This window comes from Gambusia affinis, linkage group LG05 (assembly GCF_019740435.1).
Source record: "Gambusia affinis linkage group LG05, SWU_Gaff_1.0, whole genome shotgun sequence".
Lineage (NCBI taxonomy): Eukaryota > Metazoa > Chordata > Actinopteri > Cyprinodontiformes > Poeciliidae > Gambusia > Gambusia affinis.
Window position 1 is genome coordinate 19,683,682 of NC_057872.1, and position 23,528 is coordinate 19,707,209.

Genomic DNA, 23,528 nt, shown 5'->3' on the forward strand with positions numbered 1-23,528 from the left:
AGACAAACAGGCAGGTATTTCACTCTCTATTTGTGCAGAGCGACATCCCCAAAAGACCTGCAGCTGTAACTGCAAAGAAAGCTGATTATACAAACCAGTTGATGTCATCCTTCCACTTCACAAATATGTGCTCCATGTTGTTGGTCTATCACACAAAATAGCACAAAGATGCATTTAGTTTTGCAGTTTTAAGTGTCAAAATATGCAAAGGTTCCAGGGTGACTAATACTTTTGCAAGGCATCGCTAACGATGGTGTTAAATATTTCCCTAATATCCAAAGGGACAAGCACAAGGTTTGTGAGACAGCTGACAGGCTTAGGAATGTGTGCAATGTGAACAAACAAGAAGAAGATCAAAATATCAGAACAGCCCTGGAGCATCCCAAGACAAATCACAGTCTGGCTATCACTCCGAACTTTGACCGATTCTTTTTCCCCTCTAGAAAACCAACTTTATTTCCAGATGGAGTTAATGTGAAACACAAACTTGTGAAGAAATAGACAAAACAGAGCAGCACTGGATGAGAACAATCTTTTATTGGTGTTTTTTTTTGTTTTTGTTTTTTTTGTTTTTTTGCTTTGTTTTGTTTGGGAAGTTGCGACTACATCCAAAACCAGCCAGCTCAAACTGGCCGGGGAGAGGGAGGAGGTGTTGGGCACCATGAACACTACTTATGCAGCAGTCACTACAAGGTTCACCAACCACATCTGTGGGGATATTGGAAACCGGATCTTGTTGGGTAGAGCAAACAATCACTGAGTGAGATGATACAGGCTGTAAGGAACCGCCGAGGAGCATTGCAGTCGTGTGCATAGTCCTTACACAGCTCGAAAACAGAAGACGAAGGTAAAATAAGTCTGCATGAACGTCACGTTGAGGCCCATGAGTCGAGTTTGTGAAACCCACTGGGGTAGAGGAGAAGGTGGTGGTGGTGGAGTCCAGAGCAGAAGTGAAGGTCCGAGGGTGAGCATTTCCGAGGAACACTCAAAAAGATGTTTCTAGATGCAACAGATCATGTCTCTCCAAAGAAAGAAAAACATTCAATAATATAGAATAATAACAATAAGAGGGTAATCATCATAATTATAACAATAACAATAGCTGTAATGGTAACTACCATCATGGTCATTAAAGGGATTAAAATCACACACTTTCGCTAGTCATCCCTCCCCCAGGAGCATAATAACACTGTGTACCATGCCCTTGTGTAGGTGTTGTTAGATACAGTAGAAAGCAGACAGGTGGCTATGGGGGAAAAAGCACTAAATAGCAACAAGCTCTGTGGATCCACACGGGGAATCTTGGCTTTTATTTGTCCCAGAAATCTGGGAAAATGTTACACTATTCCACTCAATGGGGGCCAGAGGGAACACAACCCGTCTCCTGAAATACACCAAATACGTATTTAAAATATTTCTCCTTCTAAAGTGTGATTAGTTAATACGGTGAAGTATCAGTGTGTGTCTAGCTGGTGGGGGGCTGGTTTCAGAGTATGTTACAACACTGTATGGGAAGAGTTTAACCGTGGGAGCAAGCAGAAATAGAAGCATGGATATATGGATTCAAAGAGGCTGCAGAGGAGCAGGAATATCCAGGGCTCCATAACATCACAAAGCATTGCGCCGAGAGAGAGAAATAAAAATAAAAAAACAGATCCAGATATAAACGGATTTCAGAAATATGCACCAGTCGACAGGGTAAAATTGTCTATTAAAAAGATAAAAAGGAAAAAAAAAAAAAAAACCCACAAGACCTGGTCAAGACAAGTGCTGAATACACCTTGTGTCTCTCATTCTGTCTCTACTGGGCATGCCCAGTGACCTTTACATGACAGGAAAAAAAAGGAAGTGCTCGAGAAAAAATCCACAAAATGCTCAACAATACGATTTTTAAGATAATTTTTGCTCTCTATATTACAAATTATTACATACGTCCTCAACCGTGCTGCTGCATCGTGACTAAAGCATCAACGGCTGACAACTCCAGACTCATCTAAAAGAAAATGATGTTCACCATGGCTTCTCTGCATCTCTGTGTCCAAAACATGTAGAAAATATACAAAATTATTCTCTGCATTTGCTCTCCCTCTAAATTTTTCTTAAGTATTATAAAAATATACAATTCTCCAATAACAAAACCCTTAAAAGTCACATCTTTTTTAATCAGTTAAATTACTCTCTCTCTCCATCAATCACTTTTAATAGCTCAACAAAACAAGACACCTGAGCTTCAGTACGCAACCCTTTTCCTTGACTTATACATTCATCATTTTAATCGTCAGTGTCCTTTTCGTTATGATTTTCAACTCATTAAGTCCGTGAAACCATCCTGGTAATGTAGAGTCTTAAGTTTAATTTGTCTCCTCTTCCAGATTTTTCGTCCATCACTGGTCACCCAGACGGTTCTCGTATTTACTAAGGATGTTGCGGCAGCGGCCCAGTTCTTTCCGCATCTCGGCCACTTCCTGTCGGAGGGCGGCGTTCTCTCGCTCCAGGTAGGCGGCTCGCACCGAAATCTGGTTCTCCTTTAGGCGGCGAGCGTCCCGGGAACGCTTAGCAGCCTCGTTGTTTTTGTACCTCCTGGTCCAGTACTTCTCGTCCTAGGAGGGGAGCAAACACAGGAGGGACATTTAGTGGTTTTAGTATGTGAGTGAGTTTTCACCAGCAAACACAAATGAAAACTTGAAGACAAGGATCTATAGTGAGGCAAAAACACGTTCTTCTGTTTTTGCTTGTTTTGTCAAACATATTTCTTTAATTAATTAATTAAACTTGTGTAAAAACAATTTGCCCTCATGGTAAAATCATGAATTAACAATGATTAAAAATATTTTTTGATTTGATTTCACTTAGCCTGGTCAAATAGGAATAAAATTAAGATATCTCAAAAAGCAACACATCATGTCCTGACATAAGGACTGTATAAGCATACAAAGCCATTTCTAAGAATTTAGGACTCCACTGAACCACAACAATAGCCACTATCCACAGTGTAAACATGCACCAAGAGTGGCTGGCCGATCAAATTAACTTTGAGATCTCATTCAGAAGGTCACCAAAGAACCGTAACGTTGAAAGCTCCCAGTTCAACTCAGTGTTAATCAATTTTAGATGCTTCCTTGTTGCAATGTGCCTAATTTAATTGAATGAGTTACCAGGTTTCTGCAAAAGTTGATTCAATGGTAAAAATAAAACCCACTAATGCAACCATATAAATCGTATTTAAAACATGCAGGATTGTAGGACCACTGGATCAAAGCTGATGACCACTGTGATGTAGGGTAACTTTTTATGCAACCAAACGACTTTCCTGTTATCTGTAAAGAAGGTAAACATGGGACTGACAGCAAATAAACAAATTTCATGCCCAGCATCCAACTCTTGGTAAAATCCCCAAATAAATAGAAATCTTTATATTAATTCACAGTTGAACATTATATGTTGCACCATCACTTGTGCTTGATTTCTGATCTCCAGTCTTCGTAAAGCTCTGACCTGTTGATACCGATCTTGGCCAATTTAAAATCTTTGGTAAGAATTATAATACAATAAGCTACAGCAAAAACTTCCAAAATATTCTTCATGCAGTAAGCGTTATTGGCTATTTATAGTAGAGGAGATGTCACACTGTGTATCAGAACAGTTTCTGTATAACAGGATTTGACAATTTTTTAACAAATGATTGCAGACTTTACATTTTAAGCTATATCTAGCTCATCCAGAAGGAGGTCTGGATGAGGTCTTGCTCTCTCTCGCTGCGTCGCAGCCAGAATGAACCTCAGAAACACTGTAAAAAATACAACTTCCTACATCTCTGTGCTTACACCTTCTTAACACTAAAAACAGCAATACAGCAAAACAATACAAAATAACTAATATAAGTAACAAAATAGCTAATAGTCTATAGTAAATGTAGTAAAATCTTTCACACTAAAGAGTCTTGTTGTCAGGGCGCTAAAGGAACTTACGTTTACTAATCGGAAAAAGTTTTTGGGGTTTCTGGAAATTGAGTGATTCTAGGTGCTTCGCTAATTTACCTTTTATCCATAAAATATCACAATATTTACACAACATTTATCCGAATAATTATATTCTCAAAGCTAAAATATATTCAGAACAGATTATCGGCTAAACAAACTTTTGCAGTTTTTTGTAAAGGCAACATTTCTGAACTTCAGACTTATTTGTTAAATATGAGCAGAGATCTCTGTGTGCCTTTTTCTGAATAATCTGTTATGAAGGTCAGCTATTTCTGCACTGTGTTACTCATGTGTATCACAGGTTAGTTTGTGATTCATTTAAAAGTGAATCACGGCTAAAAGTGTTATTTCCTCATTTCTCGATTGAACAGAGGGCGTTTGCCCAGTGAAGATCTAATGTGCAGACTAATGCACATTTGGTCTCTTGAAATGTCATCGATAACAACAGAAAGCAAATTTTTATGTGCATTTGACAAACAATTCATAAAATTCTGCAAAAGTTGATGGAAATCTGTTCTCCTTTTGCCTCTAAACTAACATCCAATAAAGAAAAAGAAGACAGAATCTGAGTTTTCTTACTGGACTCACCTTCATGTTATCAGGCACTAGGATCTTGCGTGCCTTTTTGATCATTGGCTGTGGTTTCAGCTCTTCCTCGCTGAAGGAATGCCTTCTGGGGTCAAAGTCTGGCTCTCCAGAGGTGCTGGACATGGTCATGTCTGACGGCTCCATTTCAAACATTCCAATCGCATCCGGTCCGCTTCCCGTGGGCGTCAGCAAAGGAGGACAGGAGGAGGAAGAGGAGGAAGAAGGCGATTCGCAGGAGTCGTTCATACTCGACTGACCACCTGGAAATAAAGGAGAAAATGAAATTGTGTTAAGTCAATTAATGAGCAAAAATCCTATAGCAGTGAAAGTGAATAAATTGGCCAGAGATTTGAATCTGAGAATCTCTCCTAAATGGCGATAGTGTTGTCATTCTTTTAATTTAGATTTAGATTCAAAGCTACTAGTTCCATTAAAAAAAATGCAGCATATTTTTCATTTGCTATGTTAAAGTTTAATTTGGAAATTGCTCAAATTTGGAAATTGGCACAATCTGAGCAAATGTAGTTAAAATAAGTAACGATACTGAGATCATATTTCTAATGGTAAACATTTAAAAGATGTGAACATCGTTATGATGGCCACCAGAGGGCAGCAGAGAGCTGCTTTTCTCAGTGCCAGAGACTTGCAGACATTTCTGTGCCTGACGCTGATATAGAGGTGAGGTTTTTCCAGACAGCCTTCATGAAAAGGTGCGTACGTTTTTCAGAGAATCTGAATTATTTACAAAAACTTAACGAATACAAAAAAATAACTATTATAAAACATAATATACATCTTACTAACTTTTAGAATGAGACGAACTACCCCCCTCCCTTCTTAAAATCTCTTTCTTTAGATGGGACCAATAAAGGTATATACACTACCTCCAACCACCTTTAACTGATTAACAACTGATTACTTTACCCCAATGAGTGCACAAATACATGATTTAAATATCTCTGTACATAAAGATGTTTTTTTAAGAGTCTAACCATAACTACATGTTAACCATGTGAAACCACATATCTATTGTATACTGTGCCAGTATAATGTCCTCGTGATATGAGGGTACATTTTTATACAATGTGCATACTGTTTACTTCTAATCTCAGTGTTCAAAAATGCCAACGCCTTGATCACAGTAAAACAATGACCATATTGCCCAATCGACAGGATTACCATCACTTTACAGCAGGAGAGCTAGACTGCTTGAGCAGCAGCCCAACATCAGGAACCAGTTAGCCCAACCACCTAGTTAAAGGTTTTCTTGAACTGCAGGTCCTGAGTTCTGGGCGCCTCTAATACTGGATGATGTGCAATCTGGTTTCAGTGCGCTCTATTACTCACATCTTCTGATAGTCAGTATCTGGAGTTTTTATCTAGAGGTGATGTGATGGAAAAAACTCTGCAGAATGTGTACAATAGCATTCCAGCAAGGACAGAAGCCTCTTTTTTTAACTTATAAAGCAATTAAAAGCTAGTCAGTTTGACGATCTTCCACACAATCCCTGCATTCTTCTCCAATAATACTTTATACTTGTAAATAATCGTCGAAATGCAAAAAGAGTCCAGCAGCACAGGGAAGGAAACTCTTCCTGTTGCTCTGTTCCTCCCCCCTCCTCTCTGTAGGGCTCCTCCTCCGTCTCGGCCTGGCCCTGCCTCTAGTTCCCTCACTGCAATACTCCCATCCTCTTCACGTGTACCGACGCGTGCACATGGCTGTGGCGTGTGAAGCAGGGAGAGATTAAAGACGCACCACTGCAAACACTCTGCACACTGCTCTCACTGTGTCTTTCCCTCACTCGCCAGTGTTTTGACCCTGATGCACATCAATTATTGGCTGAGAGAGGGAGTTTGCTGATCGCACTGTACACTGCTGTACATAGATCGCATTCCAAGCTACAGTAAAGCCTCTCGGAGTTGACTCATCAAAAAAAGCAAGAGTTGTCTTGTGTACTATCCCTAGGTGGTCTTATAGCTTTCCCCAAAAACTCCACCAACTTTTCACTAAGCACCTAAATCCTGTAGTTTATGTTTAAATTAGATTTTGCCTTTAGGGCCATGTGACTCTATCTCATGCCTTCACTGTGACCCCAGACCACAGGAAAATGCTTTGTCACTAGTATTTGTTTAAACTCAAAGAAGAACCTAATGACAGACACTACATAACCTTGGCTGAATTTAAACGACTATTAAATAATATCAAATCAGTAACGTGGGACATTTTGTCCTTTAAAGCTTGTAAACTATTAAAAGCTGTGATGAAGTATCTTCCATCGCTGCTGCAATGGAGGATACTTCCATATCTTCCATAGCAGATGAAAGATCTGCTATGGAAGATATGGAAGATAGCAAATGGTTTGTCTTCACAAACCATTTTTACGAAGACAAACCTGAAAAATGGCATCAAGAAACAGGCAATATGGAGATAAAATTTGATTGCTATATTTTGTGATAACTATTGCAATAAACAAAAAAATGCAAACTCAAACAACCAAAGTAAGAATAAATAACTTTTATCCTTTTTTCCAATAACCACCAACTCACCATGTAGACAGTCACTTCCTCCGCCTTGACTCTGTGGCTGGGCCACCTCCAGGCCAATGAGAGACGGCGAAGACGAGGAAGAGGGCGACGAGGACGAAGATCCAGGCGGCGACGAGGGCGGTAGGCACTGGGAGCTCTGGTTGGGCACGGCCGACTGGGAGCTCTGTGAAGGGATCTGGGCCGAGCTGGAGCTGTTGTTGTTGTGCATGCTGCCCATTCCGTTCTCGGTCAGAAACTCCTCCAAGTCCATGTACTGGAGCTGAAAGAGCCCGCCATCTGCAGGCAGGGTGCGATCCCACATGAGAGGTCCCAGGAACTGGTTGAATCCCGTGCCGCCATTTCCTCCAGCACTGCCACCTCCACAGCTATTACTGTTGTTGTTGCTGACTACCCCAATGCCATTCCTCATGGAGCACACTCCCAAAGAATCCTCGTCTAGGTCCAGCCTGTCTTTGTCTGCCATAGAGAGAAAAGCAAAAAAAAAATGTTTGTTTTAGAGATTTTGATTACAAATGCATGCAAAAGCAACTCAGAGTGGCAGGTGGATGCACTTATTCTCCAAATCTCCGTTACACAATCATAAACACAAACTCCCAGATGGACCAGATGGTAGTCGAACTGCAGTATAACTTGCTACAAGAACATAAAAACAAGTTCCTGAACAAATCTCACAAAGACTGTACTTCTGTTTGGCAAAGACAGTGTTAGTGTGCATTATGCAAAGCAGCTCGAGGTGAAATATCTCAACAACTCCATTGTAATCTGGATCCTAACTTTAAACTGCAGCCAGGTTTATAATCCAGGAGAATACTGATGAGGGTCATGGAGAAGTCATCCCAGGCATGTGTGCCCGCACACGAGACTGGGGTGTGAAGCTTTGTGAGTGAATCAACTGCTTCAAGGTGATACTATAACAAAAATGGGTGGAACTAGCATAACACAAAGACAGACAAAGTTCCTCACCTTTTGTGTCACAGGGATTCTTCAGTCGGTGGTCTCCCTTCATGGGTTGCTGCAGGAGGGACTTTAAACCGGCCATGGAGTTGACGTGGCTCCCAGTGAGGGAGCCTGCAGGCTGAGTACAACTCCCAAACTGTGGGCTTGCACCAGCTGGCAGGTCAGGGGTCGGAAGCTGGGTGAGTTGCCTGGACATCCTGGACTGGAGGGAAGGGGTGGGGGGTTGCACCTGAAGTACTGAGGCAATCTGACCAGAGAACCTATAGGACAAGTATACTGGCAGACTGTTTGTTTGTATGCAGGAGGGGTGAAAGGTGATGGACACAAAGAGAGAGAAAAGTTGTTGTAAGATGAATTCATGATGAATAAAATAGCTTTTGTATCACAGTTACACTGTGTAAAATACTTATAAGACATTATTAATGAGGCACAACTATTTACCTTGCAGTTGTTGCTATAGAGATCCTTATTTCCTAGTATAAAAATTCTCTTCAAAGTACTCCATTGTTATTGGATGTTTTTAAACTGTAGATTAGATCAAGACGTTGCAGCGACAGGGACAGTCAGGCTGATACAGTCTATAAAAGAGCAATAAAACCGCACAGCAGAGGCAAAACAAAATCTCACAACTCACAACTGCGAAGCGGTATCCCGAATTTCTCGTCCTGGACTCAAAGAAAAAAAATTCCCAAAACAAAAACCAAACAACAACAAAAAAAAAATCCTTCCGCCGTTATAGTAAGAATAACCTCGTAGGAAAAGAGTGCATGTAGAAAAACAAACAAGAAACAGCAGCGGTCAAAGGAATAGCTGTGTGTTGGTCAGATGACAAGTTGTGTTGTTGCTTGTCTTCTCTGCTGTGGCGCTCTGCTGTCCGTCAGCGAGGGGGGAGGAGGAGGAGGAGGAGGAGGAGGTCTCGTTTCTTTCTGTCTCTACTGTTTTTTTTTTCCTCATCCGGTGAATGCAGTCACGGGCGCACGGGCTGGGATCTGCGTTCGGGCCGCGCGACGTCCACGTCCGATCGTCCTCTGCCTCTTGAGCTCAGCTGGAACCGACACGGGCAGTTCACGTGACGTCACGCCTCGCGGAACAGGCGAGGGGGGCGTAGACGAGGATTTGGCTAGATCACACATTTATTTATGAGACACACCTACCCTCGTGCGCACCTCGAGGAGAGCAGGCTGTGTATGGCAGGTTGTTGTAACATAAAATCAAAACAAACATCTCCTGCCAATTTCTGCCTGTCTTGTTTCCATTTCTTTGAAACCCTTTCGTACTAATGTTCTTAACCACTTAATAGTCAATTATATTCTTGAATTATGGAGTAGAGCAGAGGTGGGTAGTAAGTTACATTATATTTGAGTAACTTTTCCAAGAAAAGCAATTAGATTTTTCACAAAGAGTCTTAGTCATACACTTAGAAATGAATGTGATCAGTATATTAAAATATAAAAAATATACTGACACAAGCTGAAAACTGAATATTTATACTGAAACTCACTGTTAATAAAGTAAGTAATCTATTAAAATATCACCAATATAGTTCATCGATTAATTAAATAAAGACATTCAACATAAAACAAACTATTTTTAACTGTTAGTTAAAGAAAAAAATCTGAAGGGAACAGATTAAAAGCTTGGAGTATCAGCAGAAGATGAAAGATTTGACTTTAATATAAATGTCTATGTCTCTCTGAAAAGTAAACTGAAGATCTCACAGACAGTTTGGGTTTCTAACTACCTGACGTAAGTAAATATGGAATCTCTGCATGTTTATTCAATCTGACTGCAAGATCGTCTCGTCAGGAAGACACCAGCTATTTTCATGTGCCACAGGCATTGTTCCTCTCTTTGGAATTCAAAACCAAATCATAGACAATAGGTAATACAGTACGATCAGCTGGGTTTCTAGAGCAGGCCCACAGAGGCCAAACAAACAACGCTGGTTAGAACTCAAAGATCAAATAATAATTTATTTTTTTTTAAAAAGACCATGACGTTAATAATTTTACTGAGCTCTTACATGATATTGGTAGTCATATCCCTCCTTGTCAGTCAGGGTTCTTTACATTTTTCTTTCTTCAAAAGTGTAGAACACAAAAATCACACCTTCATAAGGTCAACAGCCCTGGAGGAGATAAAATCGCATGTTTTGGTGGAACCTTATTATACCAGAAGTAAAATTCTTTCAAATCTTTTTGCTTATTTTCAGAAAGTCACATTTCAGAAAAGAGATATCAAAAGTTGTCTTTTCCAACATGCACAAAGACACAAGTATCTTTAACTTGAAGGAGTATTATTTGGCATCTATTCATGTTCATTATAACAGTTTCGTAGTTGTAAACACTGCATTTGGACATTCTATCATATGTGGGATAGAATATTATTTCAGAACAATGCAATGCTCCGATCAAGCCTTTTGTCCAAGTCTTGATCAGATTGGGATATGACTACAAAAACTTGTTGAGTGTTTTCATAACACTCTGAAAATGAATAAAAATTGAGAAATCTTAAAAATAATTTTGTTTAATTAGATTTGATTTTCCAAAAATATATATTACAATGTATTGCCATTGATTGTGACCACAGTTTAGGGTAGCTTACTTGTGGATCAATGATATATTATTACTAGTGATCTAAGTGGTATAAGTCATTTATTGGAGACACACAACATAATTTCTGTACTGTAGATTGAAGAAAATTGCTTAAAATCATTGGTTATCAAAACAGGTACTAAATGTCTCTATTGCAATATATAAAGTTGATGCAGGCTCTCAGCCAATTCACCAGCCAATTCACCAATTTATACCTCCATTTTATACCAGAGGGCGGGACTCATTTCAACCTTTTGCCAGTCTGTACTTTTGTAATTTTGGTTGTTTTGTGGTCAAGTTCTCTGTTACTAAATTGTAACCTCTATCCCAGGACATTTTCTTACCAACTTTGCCTGAATTTGTCCACGTCTGACTGAGGGAAGTTTGATTCCCACTTTAACAAGTGACAATCTAAATTAGTTTTCTATATTCTGTTCATAGTTTACTGTGAAAACGTGGGTTAATGACCAACAAATAATAAACACGAGGAGGTCACTTTGAGTTATTTTAATCTGACTAGGGATAGTAATGTCATAAATTCATGAGTCACCTGGCTCAATGGGGATCAGACTAAAATAAATGGATACAGGTGACATTGCAATGATAATATTTGAACAATGTTGCACTGTACTGCTTAGAAGAGCTTAATCAAGCTATTATATGCTAAATTAGCTTGCCATACAGTTTGTTTCGCCTGAAAGACAGTATGACTTCGTTTTGTTTTCATATTTTTTTCTTTTTAATTCTCGTTGCAGCAGCAGTAGTTTTGTAATCAGTTTTATTATGGGTACCTGCTTTTTTTTCTTCGTGTGATCTTTGAATAATACATATCAAAGATATAAATATATATATACGTATGTTTATTTTTTGTGTTGTGAAACCTATAAATTCGAGCCTTGGACTATTCTAGTTGAATTCGGTATCCCTTCTTTATAATGGTTGGTCACAATTGCACGACTTTTCCAGTTTCCCTTGTAATCCACGGAAAACGTGAGTGTGCTGTTTTTTCAGGAGAGAGGAACGCTTCTGCACGTTGCCTGCCGGCGTACAATAGCTGTTCCAGCTCACGTGGGTCAGACACGCGAAGAGCGAGCCTTGTCCGCTCGCGCTCCGGGCTCTGATTGGCCTAATCGAGCGGTTGCCCCGCCCCCAGAGAGAGAGCCATTGGCCAGAAATAGGTCGAACAAACCCGCCCGCTTGGATTCCCCCCCGCGTGCATGCCACTGCCGCGTGAGACCAGCTGGGGGAGAGGGAAGAAAGCGCGAGGGTTTGTCTCGTCTACTGTACATTGCAAAGCGCGTGCGAAAACAAAGCGCGCCACAGGAATTCACCTGTCTTCCTTCTGACTCAAGCAGAGGTTCAAGTAGATTAGACATGGCAACATAGCAATGCATTTCATGGCTATTTTACGGCTAACTAATCATCAACACGTTAGGCAGTAAGATTGTTGATTCCACTTATTCCAGTTCAACAATGTCCCTTATTTATTGATGAACACTAAACCTCACATTAAAATGTTTCAATCAGATAGGTTTAAAAGTACAAGCAAAGATAATTCCCAAACCCAGCTTTGCTGCTCCATATTTAAATGTACAATAGAAGAAAACTCAAACGTTACGTCATTTAATTGTTTTTAAAATAACTTTGACAGGACTGCTAGATTACTTTGGTTACTTTGTGGTATTAATCCTGTAGTAAACAAAAACAGCCACATCATTCACATACTTGATCCAGTACCCAACCTCACCAGACCTCTCCTATCACAGTTTCATCCATGTGACCGCCCCACTCATCCCCACCAGGCCAAGATCGCTATAGCGAGTTGCTTACTGCCATCTTGTGGCGCCAAAAGTGAGAGCCAATTATTTTTCATAAGAGCTAAAGGAGCGTCTCAAAAATGTGAAAATCAGATTTGTTATATTAGTTCAATTCAAAGAAATAAGCCCATAATGTACTAATTTATCACACATAGATAAATATATATTCAACCACTGGACAGATCTGAAGCTTTCATACAGAAGTATTTTATTTGCTATAGCCCACACAACCCTTCACAGGACTGACAATCTATAATAAACAAAATGTCATTTCTAAAGAAGTTGTTCACAGAGTGAAGTATCCAATTGTGTTAATGGAAAGTTAAGAAATAAAAGTGTGGTAAATTCCCTCGATTTATTGCCTAATAGACCAGGTACCAGAGCCAACAATGAAGACCAGCTGAAGCCAGGCATTAAAACAACCTGGGCTTTCTTAATACCTCAACAACCACCTCCATTTCTCTGCTGCATTGGCACAGTGATTCAATAAAAGGGCTTTTTGTTGTTCCAGGGTAATATTAATATTTCCTGAAAAACTCTTTGGAAAGTTTCATTAGTTATAAACCTACTCAGGAAAATCAGAAATACACACTTGAGCTATATAAGGGGTTCTCTTTGTAAATTAAATGAAAATACAGACACAAGAACATTTCTGCTTCTGTCAGATGCACTTGTACCTATCCTGGAAAGGCCCAGTGACCTCCCATCCACTGAACATGGAAGCAATCAGACCCCCTACAAGGGTTGGGCTAGTGTAGAAAGTGCCTGACTGGATGGACAGTGTTAAATCTGATTATTGAAAACCATTAATTATCCTCAAGCATTTGACACAATGAAGTTTATCGCTATAGTAACTACATCCTGAAAGACTTTGGTTCACTCAATGAATTGCTAACTTTGGATAAGGGATACTCTTTTTCTTGTACTATACTCTAGATCAGGGGTCCCCAACTCCAGTCCTCAAGGGCTACCGTCCTGCAACTTTTAGATGCATCTCTGCTCCAAAATGTCTGAATTCCCTCTCCAGCATCCAATCAGCTCTGCAATAGGCTGGTAATGAGCAGTTCATTTGATCCAGGTGTATTTCAACAAAGATGCATCTAAAAGTTGCAGGATGGTAGCCCTTGAGGACTGGACTTGGGGACCCCTGCTCTAGAAATTGCTTGTAGTAGGTCAATGACATGAAAAAAAGAGAAACAAATGATTACACTTAAGGTTTATTCATTGCTGAAATATAATCAACTACTGACTTCTCAGTAAATAATGTGATAGAAATCTACTAAAACTAGAATTTTTTTCTTTAAGAAAACAAAAACTTGACAGGGTTTTGAACATTTCATATATGAATAAACTGACATGATGTTCTTAAAAATGTATTTCATCAGATTGAGTAGAACAAAAAAAAAAAAAAAAAGGTTTGACAGTGAAAACATGATTGCAGACCAGCAAACAACTCAAACGTATAAGGGGGTAAGTAGAAGACTGGCATGAAGACTGATTAAGTTACACACAAATACATGGAATATTACATTTGTTTATCATGATAGGTCCTTGTTTTTAAACACACTTTGAAGAAGTACTGTAGAAATAATCACTGCTAAAAAGAGCATACAAATAACATGAGATTAACATGTTACAGTCAATTTGTTTAACCTGTTTTCAATCCTGTGGTATAAAAGCTAGGAATATCCTCAAATAAAGTAAAGTGGACACCGTAAGCAAGGCTTCGTCATTTTGGCAGGAGAGGAATTACCGTAATGCTACTTACCAGAAACTTACATTTCATCTATATGTGATTAAATCACTAAGGAATATAGGGGCAACTCTCAAATCAACTTTACACTACAAACCTTTGGGAATATACTGAATAAACCATCACATACTGCAGGAGTGATTTAACAACCTCAGCAAAAAACTTGACCATAGAACAAACATGCACTGACATACTATTAACAAAAGAAAAAAAGGTTCTGTCCCCATGTCCCTATTCCTAATAAATGCACTTTACATAAGAAAAACTCCTCAGAGCCTCTAAGTGAACAACAACAAGACAAAATACACAGCAGACATTATCATACAGCAAGAGGTGTAGCAGGGAACTTTAGTTGTGGAAGGGGAAGATACATTAGCAGGTCATTTCACCTAACTTGTCTAAATAACTGCACAGTGTCAGCCAAGCATAGTGTCAATGCACTTAAGGGGTTAATTTATGATCCTATGGAAACAGTCACGTCTTTGAAAACACCTTTGAACATCTTCCAATATAACCTGGAAGAATCTCTGGTGATATTTAATGTAATGTTCTACAGTAGTTGTTAACACACTCATTCTAATAGCAGAGTAGATGCAACAGAAAAAGAGGCAAATTCTCCTAAAGACAGTAGATGCCTTTGCCAGTCCCTTTTTTCACCTCTCACTTTCCTATTTTAGAACTGAACAACAAAAATCCCTCATTTGCCATTTCTTTCAGAGACCAGGATCAATATCTGTACGGTTCTTGTAAGAATGGCATTTCCTCATGACTGTCGTGTGTCTGTCTTTCTCCGGGTCTCTTCGAAAGTTTCAGCCTCTTAGCATCTCCTCTTTGCAGTCTTTTAGCCCTGCGGCGGCAGGACGCTTTGTGCCTGTGAAGAAGTGTAGCATTCCAGAAGCGAGCGGAGCAGTGACGGCAGGAGAAAGTCCCTCTGGCACGATGGGAGGCTCGATGGATGAAGGCTGTCAAAGGCCTGTGAGACTGCTTCCCACACACTCTGCACCTCAGCCGATCCTGAGCGCTCAAGGCCTTTCGTGGGTGTTTAACTGCCATGTGGATCAGCAGCCCTGCTTTGCGGGAAAATACGGAATTGGGGCATATGGGACATCCGAACCGTTTCACTGGAACTTGGAGAGATGACAGGATCTGTACTTTCATTCCTCCAGTGTTGATAAGCCTATATCCACCACCACCAGATCCTCCCCCTCGCTTAATCGTCAAACGAAGAGAGCCTTGTTTCTTATTCTGATGCCCTCTTATTGTACAGCTTATCTTTTTCTTCCGTTTAGCTCCATCATATCTCACTAAATCTTGGGATTCCCAGTTATTTCCCCTCCATTCTCTGTTGTCGGACTTTTTTTTTTTCTTCTTGTGTCGTCTCATTTCATCGTGGGGCAGAGGGATGTTGCACTCAAATGGTTGGTGCGCCCGGGTGTCTAACTGATGATGGGGATGATGGTGGGAGAGGTGATGATGGTGATGCAGATGGTGATGTTCAGTGGAGGGCAGTTCAGTGAGGGGCTGGAAGGGGGCAGTGGTGTGAAGCGTGCGGCTACGGGATCCGGCTGGATAAATGTGCTCTCCTTTCACCCCAGCAGGGGAATGTGGGTGCTGCGGGGGCATGATTGTGGAGTTTGGGGGGAGTGGCTGAGAGTAGGATGGAGCACTGGAGGTGGAGGATTGGGCTGTTCCAACATCATAAAAGAGGGGAGAGTAACCAGATGGTGGTTGCGGGGGTGGCTGCTGATGACTATGAGTGACAACACTAAGACTCTGCCCTCCATGGCCTTCAGTGGATGGAGCCATCTGAAGCAGGGCATTGGTGGCAGCCTCACTTTCAGAAGCTGACTGATTAACATCACTCCCACCTCTGTTTTCTCCAGACCCACTGCTGCCTTCTTGGGAGTTAGACTGTTCAGCTCGGGTAATTCCATGCTGAGACTGCCTGTGTCGAGTGAGGCTATTTGAGTAGGCAAACTGTTTCCCACATACCTCACAGGAAAATAACTTGTCACCCCCACCTTCATGAACCATCTGGTGATGGGCAGTTAGCTGGAAGTGATGACGGTAGGATTTCCAGCATATAGCACAGGTGTAGAGTCGATGCTGCGGTGGAGGCTGCGACTGGGGTGGGGGGGGAGGCTGTTGCTGAGGGTTGGAGTCTTGAGGCTTGACGTCTTGAGAGTAGGGGTAATAGGAAGAGGTGCTAGGTGCTGGATTTTGACTCCTGTCCTGTGCCACGCTACATTGAGCATTTGGATTAAAGCTGTTGAGGCTTTCTGGAGCTGGTGTTGTGGGTACCTCTTCCAGCTCCCCTTTCTGGTGGAGTTTGCTGTGCCTCCTAAGGCTCTGGGAGTAACCAAATTCTTTCCCACAAATTGTGCATTTGTAATTCTTTGCACCAGAGTGGACTGTTTGATGCTTGCTGAGGTGAAAAGCCTCTCTGAAATACTTTCCACATATGGTGCAATGGTGGGGTTTTTCACCAGTGTGGATGCGGTCATGCCTGCGCAGAGTCTCGCGGCGTGCAAACCCCTTGCCACAGACACTGCAAAGGTGAGTGCGTGGGAGCCCGCTAGGCCCCATTCTGGGGGTGTACTGCCTACGTTTTGGGGGCTGTCCACCAGCTGCAGGATCTTTTTTAGCTCTTGGTTTGCGAGGACGTTTTGGTTTGGTAGTAGGATTCTGTGGGTTGCTGCTCATAGCCTCTTGGCTCCCACCACTTCGGAAATTCTTATCCATGCCAGACGTAGATGAAGGTGAGCCTAGAGGTCCTAAACCAAGACCTCCTAGCAAACCTCCTATTATGTCTCCCCTATCATCCCCTCTAGTTCCGCTGTTGCTAGCTGCTGTTATTGCAGAGATTGCATTATTGACAGAGCTAGTGACATCATCCTCTGAGTCATCCAGTAGAGAAGAAAGAGGCAGGTGGGGCTGCTGTTGCGGATGGTGGTGCTGGTTGTGGCTCTGTGAGTGTGGATGCAGAGTTGGGGCCAAGGGAGCCTTTCTCAGAGCTGGGCCCGCCATCCCACTTCCACAGGGGGAGGCACCAGAGTAGCACGGAGATGGATTACCTTGAGAACGGTGGTCATCATGGTAGCCTGTGTAACGATTCCGAGAGTAGTCAGTGGGGTATTTACCATCTGTTCTGTCCCTGTCATTTGAATTCCCTCCCCTTCCAGATTGAAACAGACCATCACATCCTAAACTTGATTTAGGTTCTCCTTCACTCACAATGATTATACCATCCTCTTCCTCAGTTTTCCCATAAATAACCCCTCTATTGCTTTGATAAGTTCCCCCTCCTCCATTACCTCCTCCACCCCCTCCCCCAACTCTGTCCTCACCATCAGTTCCTGTCTTGCTGCCCCGGTGTTTGGGTCCCCTACCTGGCTTGCCGCAGGTGCCTGAGGCAGCATGGTTGAGAAGAGAGGTGCTCTCTCGGAAGGCACGACCACAGGCAGGACATCGGAATGGCTTTTCCTCATGAATCTTCTCATGACGTGTCAGTGACTCTCTACGATTAAAAGCTCGAGAGCAGGTGGAGCAGCCATATGGGCGGGCTGAAGAGTGTATAACTCCATGTTGCAGCAGGTGCCCCTTTTTCTTAAAGCCTTTGCCACAATCAGGGCAATGAAATATTTTGTCTGGGCTAGGACAAGAATTTGACGAGGGTTGGGGAGTTTCTTGGGTCGAATGGGGAAGGCTTGGGTCAGACTGAGTTTTAATGTAAACGGGGTTGGGGCCTGTAGTGGCAGTATTGCTAGTACCTGCTGTGGTTGGCTCATGCATGCGCATATGCCTGCGAAGGCTTGATAGGTGAGGGAAGCTTTTGCCACAATCTCCACAGCTATAAATGGGCTCTGAATCAGACTCTGAAGCGTTGGGTTGCATTGAGCTCTGGTTATCAGATTTAGAAAGCTGAGAATCATTAGTTACCAGTACTGAGGCAGCAGTGGAAGACGGAGCAGAAGAGGAGGAAGAAGAAACTACAGATGAGGATGAAGATGAAGAGGCAAGAATGGATGATGGATCTCCACCCATATTTGTAATACCAACCCCACTACCAATTAAAGCGGGGGGCTGGCCATGACTTAGCCCTCCATTACTACTAGTGCTTGGATTACCACTGTTGCTACTGTGAGCATGGCTACTACCGCTATTACTGCCGCTATCGGATTTTCTTTGAGGCAAATAGCCAGCCATGGCTTTTTTCCTTCTACTACTACTGCTACTACTACCGCTACTTCCGCCTCCGCTGCTTTCCCCTTTACCATCTTCCTTCGATAAAGATAAGTGAAGTGGTAAGGGAAGGGGCAGACCTGCTTCCTGCTGCATCAGAGACGCTATCTGATTAGATGAAAGCACTGGAATGCCCTGGAAGTCAAAGCCACCCAGCGATGAAGCCTGGGAGCCTGGGTGGAGAGGATGGTGAGGATGAGAATGAGAGTGAGGATGAGAAAGGGAATGAGGTGGAAGCTGCTGCTGCTGCTGGGGAGGTTGGTGGGGAGGCTGCTGGGACTGGGGGGTAGAGTGCCCATGTGAATGGGAGGAGTGCAAAGCAGGAGGTGGAGCGAGGCTAGTGCTAGGCTCTCCAGCTGCCTGGCTTAACCCAATCCCTAAGTGGTTATGAGTTCCCTGTTGAACTAGAAATTGCTCTAAACTAGCATTAGCAGGCACACCAGAAAGAAAGTATTGATTAGCAGCTAACATGCAACTAAATTGTTGGTGAAGGCTCCGTGCATCAGATTGGGCTCCAACCAACTGGTGTCCCAAAGAGCTGACTGCACTGCTGCTAGAAGGGTTGTTAGAGGTGGCCACAGATGTTGATGGGGAGGGAGAGGAGGAGGAGGGGCCAGGTGATGCCTGGGGGACAGAGAGGCCAGGATGTAAAGGAGGGGGTGGAGGTGCTGATGTTACTAATCCTCCTAATCCCCCAGCACTCCCACTACTGCTACTTCCCCCTGTAAAGTGCTCAAAGCGGCCTACACTTGAGTGTAACTGCTCCTGTGCTAGTGCTGCCTCAGACGGGTGGAAAGAGCGCAGGAACTGCGGGTAGCCTGAAGAATGACTCGAGCTGCTGCTGCTCATCTTGCTTGACTTTGAGCGAGAGGTCTGAGATGAGGAAGGCTGTTGTTGTAAAGGTGGGGGAGGAGGGGCACTCATCTTGGCAAAAATGGAGGCAGAATCAGAAAAGGCGTTACCTCTTGACCCCTGCAGGGGGCCCAAGCCAAGTCCAGACAGAAGAGCTCCAGAAGACTCAGCCTGCTGCTGCTGCTGCTGCTGGAGTTGATGCTGGTGTAGTTGCACTTGCTGCTGATGCTGTAGCTGTCGATCTAAACCAAGGCCTTTGAACTGGTGGGCCTGGTGCCCACTTAACATCTCTATAATGTCCAGATTGTATTTTCCAAATTGGAACATTTCCCACTCACTGGCACATGGGGGTGCAGATGCCAAACCTCCAGCGCTAGGAGCGGCTACAGTAATCCCACCACTCACTGGTGAAAGACAGACTTTACCCTAAGAGTGGGACTATGCTACTATGTTCTTACTTTGGAGACAGCTTAAAGTTCATCTCTCCAGATTGTTTATCTCTGGTGCTGCCACTCCCTCTTGATCATTCACTGCCCACACTATACTTCCAAACTCAGTGTGGTAGCTGAGGTGATAAATTGATGATCAAAGGTAAAAGGTAGACGAGTTCCACCCAACTGCATCAGAAATTAATTAAATGTGGTTTTTATTGAGGAACCAGTTCAAATGATGGTTTTCTTGTCTCCTTTGAGAATAATTGTGTTCCTTCACCTAAGATTCCCCATCCATGTTCAGCCAAGGAGTTCCTACAGCTGAAAACACAAAAGTCAAAAAGGGGTGAAAGTCATAGAAGGGCTTTATATATCTTTATATTGAGATAATAATCACTTTATGCAGACCGACAGATTATTCTTCAATATACAATAACATTAAAATATAGGCTAAAATATCACTTTTATAAAAAAAAAAAATCTGTTTACTACATATTTGTTAAAACTGTCACTAAATTTAAATTTAAATTTAACACAGTGCAGGGCAGTTTTAAAGTATCTCTTCCTACAAAATATAATTAGGAACAAAAACAATTTTTTGCATTATCAAACTTTAGTTGAAGTGAATCTACACACCCATTTATATTTCTGAAGCAAGAGTGAAATGAACAATTTGTGCCTTTTTGTGGCATCTGCAACAAACCAAAAAAGAACATTCAACATTTTATATTTTCAATAACTTACCTTAGACTGGTTCTGCTGGAGTGGTGCCCAATTAAAGTAGCTGTATAAATGCCAATTGTTTTTATTATTAGACTCATACTGACTACAAACACAAAGGTATTTACTTTTCTCTGTGAATGAATATTGTGCACCTGCATATTTAACAAAGCACTGGATAAAGTGCTTTGTTAAATATGCAACAAAGCATATAGTAATGAATAATTTACTTCATTACTATACTATCTGACCATTTAATCTTTCCATGTTGAATCTTTTCTGATATGAATCACACATAGTACACATAACTGAGCATTATGCAGAATATTCATTGCAGAATGGATGGATATTAGAGAGTTTTTAACTCTTTGTCTATTTAATAGCCCACAGACAATTTTGGACATAAATTAACATTATCACACAAACTGAGTAAGAAAGAAAATAGTGCATATTAATGCAAAATATATCCAAGTGACTTTGCCACTCTGCTAAGTACTCTGATTCTGTAGCTATAAGTGGTCATGTTATCCCAGTCTACTTCCTTTTTCATCTGGTTTGATAAATACTAGTTTGTAATTACATAATTATCCAAAGCACCTCATGGTAGTAAAATATGCTTAAAACACTCATATAATTTAATTGTAAATTCTTCTTCTAAATATATTTAGAGCTATTAGATCTCATTTCCATTGTTGGTGATTCTGAGCTCCATGTGGGCCAGTTTTCTTGTGGAATATGAGAGATTATAACTGCAATCAAATCAAAATAACTGAGTTACATTACCACAAATCCTGACAGCCAACTAGTTGAACAGAGTTGCTATGAATCAGTGGTAGAAATCGGCTCTGACTGTTGCAATTGTGTGACGAAAATATTATTTTGTTCTCAGCCTCTTAATGTCCACCCATTCTCGTCTCAAACCCTGTGGTGAAATTCTTGCCCCCTTCTACCTGCAAAGCTATTGTGTGAATGATCAGAATTTTGTGGCCGTGTTTTTTTATGTGGAAAAGCGTATCTGTTAGACCAAAACACTGAACTCACCCTGCTTGGTTTTGGTTCTATGCAACAGGCAAACATCCAAACGACGCCTTCTGTTTATTTATTTTTTTTATAAATCTTCCAATAATATGAAAAATTAAATGATACTTTCCAACAATTATTCCCTTCCGCTCCAAACTTGTAAATTGTTTCTCTCTTCCATGTTCACAGAAAACCCCTGTGGCGGGAGGGGTTTCATAAGAGATCAACACGATATCCATCTTGTGGACTTTGACGGGTGTGCGCAAAAACTAATGTCTTGCAACCACTTGACTGTGGTCCGAACAATCTGGGTCCTCAATGCAGTCTGCCACTTCTAACGTTGCTCTCCAACGTTCAAAACATTAACTGCAGAGGAAATAACAGTTTAGATGCTTTCCAACTTTGTCAGATGAGCCTACACTGAGTAAAGATTTTAATAAAAGCAAACAGCACCTGTTAGTACTTTAAGAGTGGCAGCAATGGGACACTGTTTTTTTGTTTGTATTCCTTCAACTTAAGCAAGTGAATCTGTTGACGAGGCAAGCTCTTTTACAGATAGATAGATAGATAGATAGATAGATAGATAGATAGATAGACAGATAGATAGATAGACAGATAGATAGATAGAAAGAAAGACAGAAGTCGGGAGAGTGTGTTTAGATTAATAGGTTTACAAGGTTCACACTCCCATTATGATCTCAGGGTTTATCGCTAAACAGTAATGATTGTGTCATAAAAGCGGAATAACGCAACTATTACAAGTAAATTAACCGGTATTTATTTTGACCATTTATACAGTTTTGTAATGCTATCTAAAGAAATTTTTAAATCAAAGCTATTTTTGTGATTTTGGCTCACAACTTCTCAGAGCTTTAAAAGTAATTCCCTAAAAATCTTCATTTTGGACCCCCGTCCATAATTTTGGCACCATGTAGCTTTTAATGCTTCAGGTAAAATCATTTTATAAAAATTTTAGCCGCATACATAAAAGAAAAAAGTAAATTTCACAAACAACTATAGAGAAACAACATTTAGTCACTAAATGATAGCTAAAGTTCACCGTGTTCTGTATACTTTACTCACTTTAAATGTTTTTATGCTCACCTCTATAAATCTTACCGTTTCCTCTAATTCAATAGATGAATCCTTGGAGGGGGATTTGAGCTCCCCTGGCAGATGAGGGAGATTATCTAATGCATATCTGACTGCCTCTCATTTTAATGCACATCAGCAATCCTGCAAAAAAATAGAGAAAAATGGACCAGAAATGCTCAAATTAACACCAGCTTTCCATTCGCTTCACCATGTAAACATTACTTTCAAGCGCGAGCAATAACGGTTGCTCCTGTTACAGCATTGGCTAACATTTAGCAGAGGGGGGGGGAAGGAAAAACTAAACTTGGCGGTTCTCTTTAGCATCATGTTAGACTCCGGCTCAGTGTGTCTGGCTATGTGCAGCCACACGCATTTTACAAAAGCCACACTGTTGCTAACGTTAGCCATCCTATCTAAGCACAATTGTAAACGCACGCCGACTAACGTTAACTTGATGATGCTAGCGCTAGCATATACATCTGCGTAACCTATATTCAGCAAATGTTTACCTACGCATCCAGTAACAGAGCAGAGTTTGTAGATGGATGAGGCCTGGCACGCCTTCTTCCTCTTCTTCTTCTTCTTCTAACTGCCTGCTGGCTAGCTACGGTGCGCTTCCATTTCTGCGTGCTGTTTTCCAGTCGTTAGCCAGAGCCATTTTCACTGATGCTGAGCTGGGTGAACGCTCGAAATCAATGCCGACGAACGCCGCTGTAGCCTCCTCGCCATTTGGTTACCGACCGCTCTGCGCTGGCGGGGAGCTCATTAGATTATTTTTTAGAGGGCCGAGGAGACTTTTTGGTCGGTCGGCGGTGATATATTTTTTTGGGTAAAAGTGAGTGACGTGTGCTCCCCTAACGTTGGTCCTTTCCGGCCCTTGTAATGTTTCCGGGTAGCGGCAGCAGAGGGGCTCGCGGACTGTGTTTTAGGGC

The 23,528-nt window shown here is 41.6% G+C and overlaps 2 protein-coding genes across 7 annotated transcripts; both read right to left on the minus strand.

The window, feature by feature from the left end:
• Positions 1 to 518: 518 nt before the first annotated feature.
• dbpb (D site albumin promoter binding protein b) lies at positions 519 to 9,157 on the minus strand. Of its 2 annotated transcripts, none has more exons than XM_044115899.1 (5): positions 8,707 to 9,157; positions 8,079 to 8,356; positions 7,116 to 7,571; positions 4,569 to 4,828; positions 519 to 2,600 (listed from the first exon to the last, which is right to left on the minus strand). In XM_044115899.1, the coding sequence occupies exons 2-5, from the start codon at positions 8,266 to 8,268 to the stop codon at positions 2,385 to 2,387; spliced, it is 1,122 nt and encodes a 373-aa protein (XP_043971834.1). In that variant the 5' UTR covers positions 8,269 to 8,356; positions 8,707 to 9,157; the 3' UTR covers positions 519 to 2,384. The 2 variants fall into 2 exon arrangements, with proteins under 2 accessions (XP_043971834.1, XP_043971833.1); XM_044115898.1 differs by having other exon boundaries at positions 8,514 to 9,156.
• A 3,554-nt stretch (positions 9,158 to 12,711) lies between these two features.
• On the minus strand, positions 12,712 to 23,489 carry si:dkeyp-69b9.6 (zinc finger protein 865). Of its 5 annotated transcripts, none has more exons than XM_044115904.1 (4): positions 23,106 to 23,489; positions 22,621 to 22,737; positions 17,626 to 20,082; positions 12,713 to 17,337 (listed from the first exon to the last, which is right to left on the minus strand). In XM_044115904.1, exons 3-4 carry the CDS (start codon positions 19,655 to 19,657, stop codon positions 14,963 to 14,965), a joined length of 4,407 nt encoding a protein of 1,468 aa, XP_043971839.1. In that variant the 5' UTR covers positions 19,658 to 20,082; positions 22,621 to 22,737; positions 23,106 to 23,489; the 3' UTR covers positions 12,713 to 14,962. The 5 variants fall into 5 exon arrangements, with proteins under 5 accessions (XP_043971838.1, XP_043971835.1, XP_043971836.1 ...); XM_044115905.1 differs by having other exon boundaries at positions 12,722 to 17,337; positions 19,441 to 20,082; positions 23,106 to 23,487; XM_044115903.1 differs by having other exon boundaries at positions 12,712 to 20,082; positions 23,110 to 23,489.
• Positions 23,490 to 23,528: the final 39 nt, after the last annotated feature.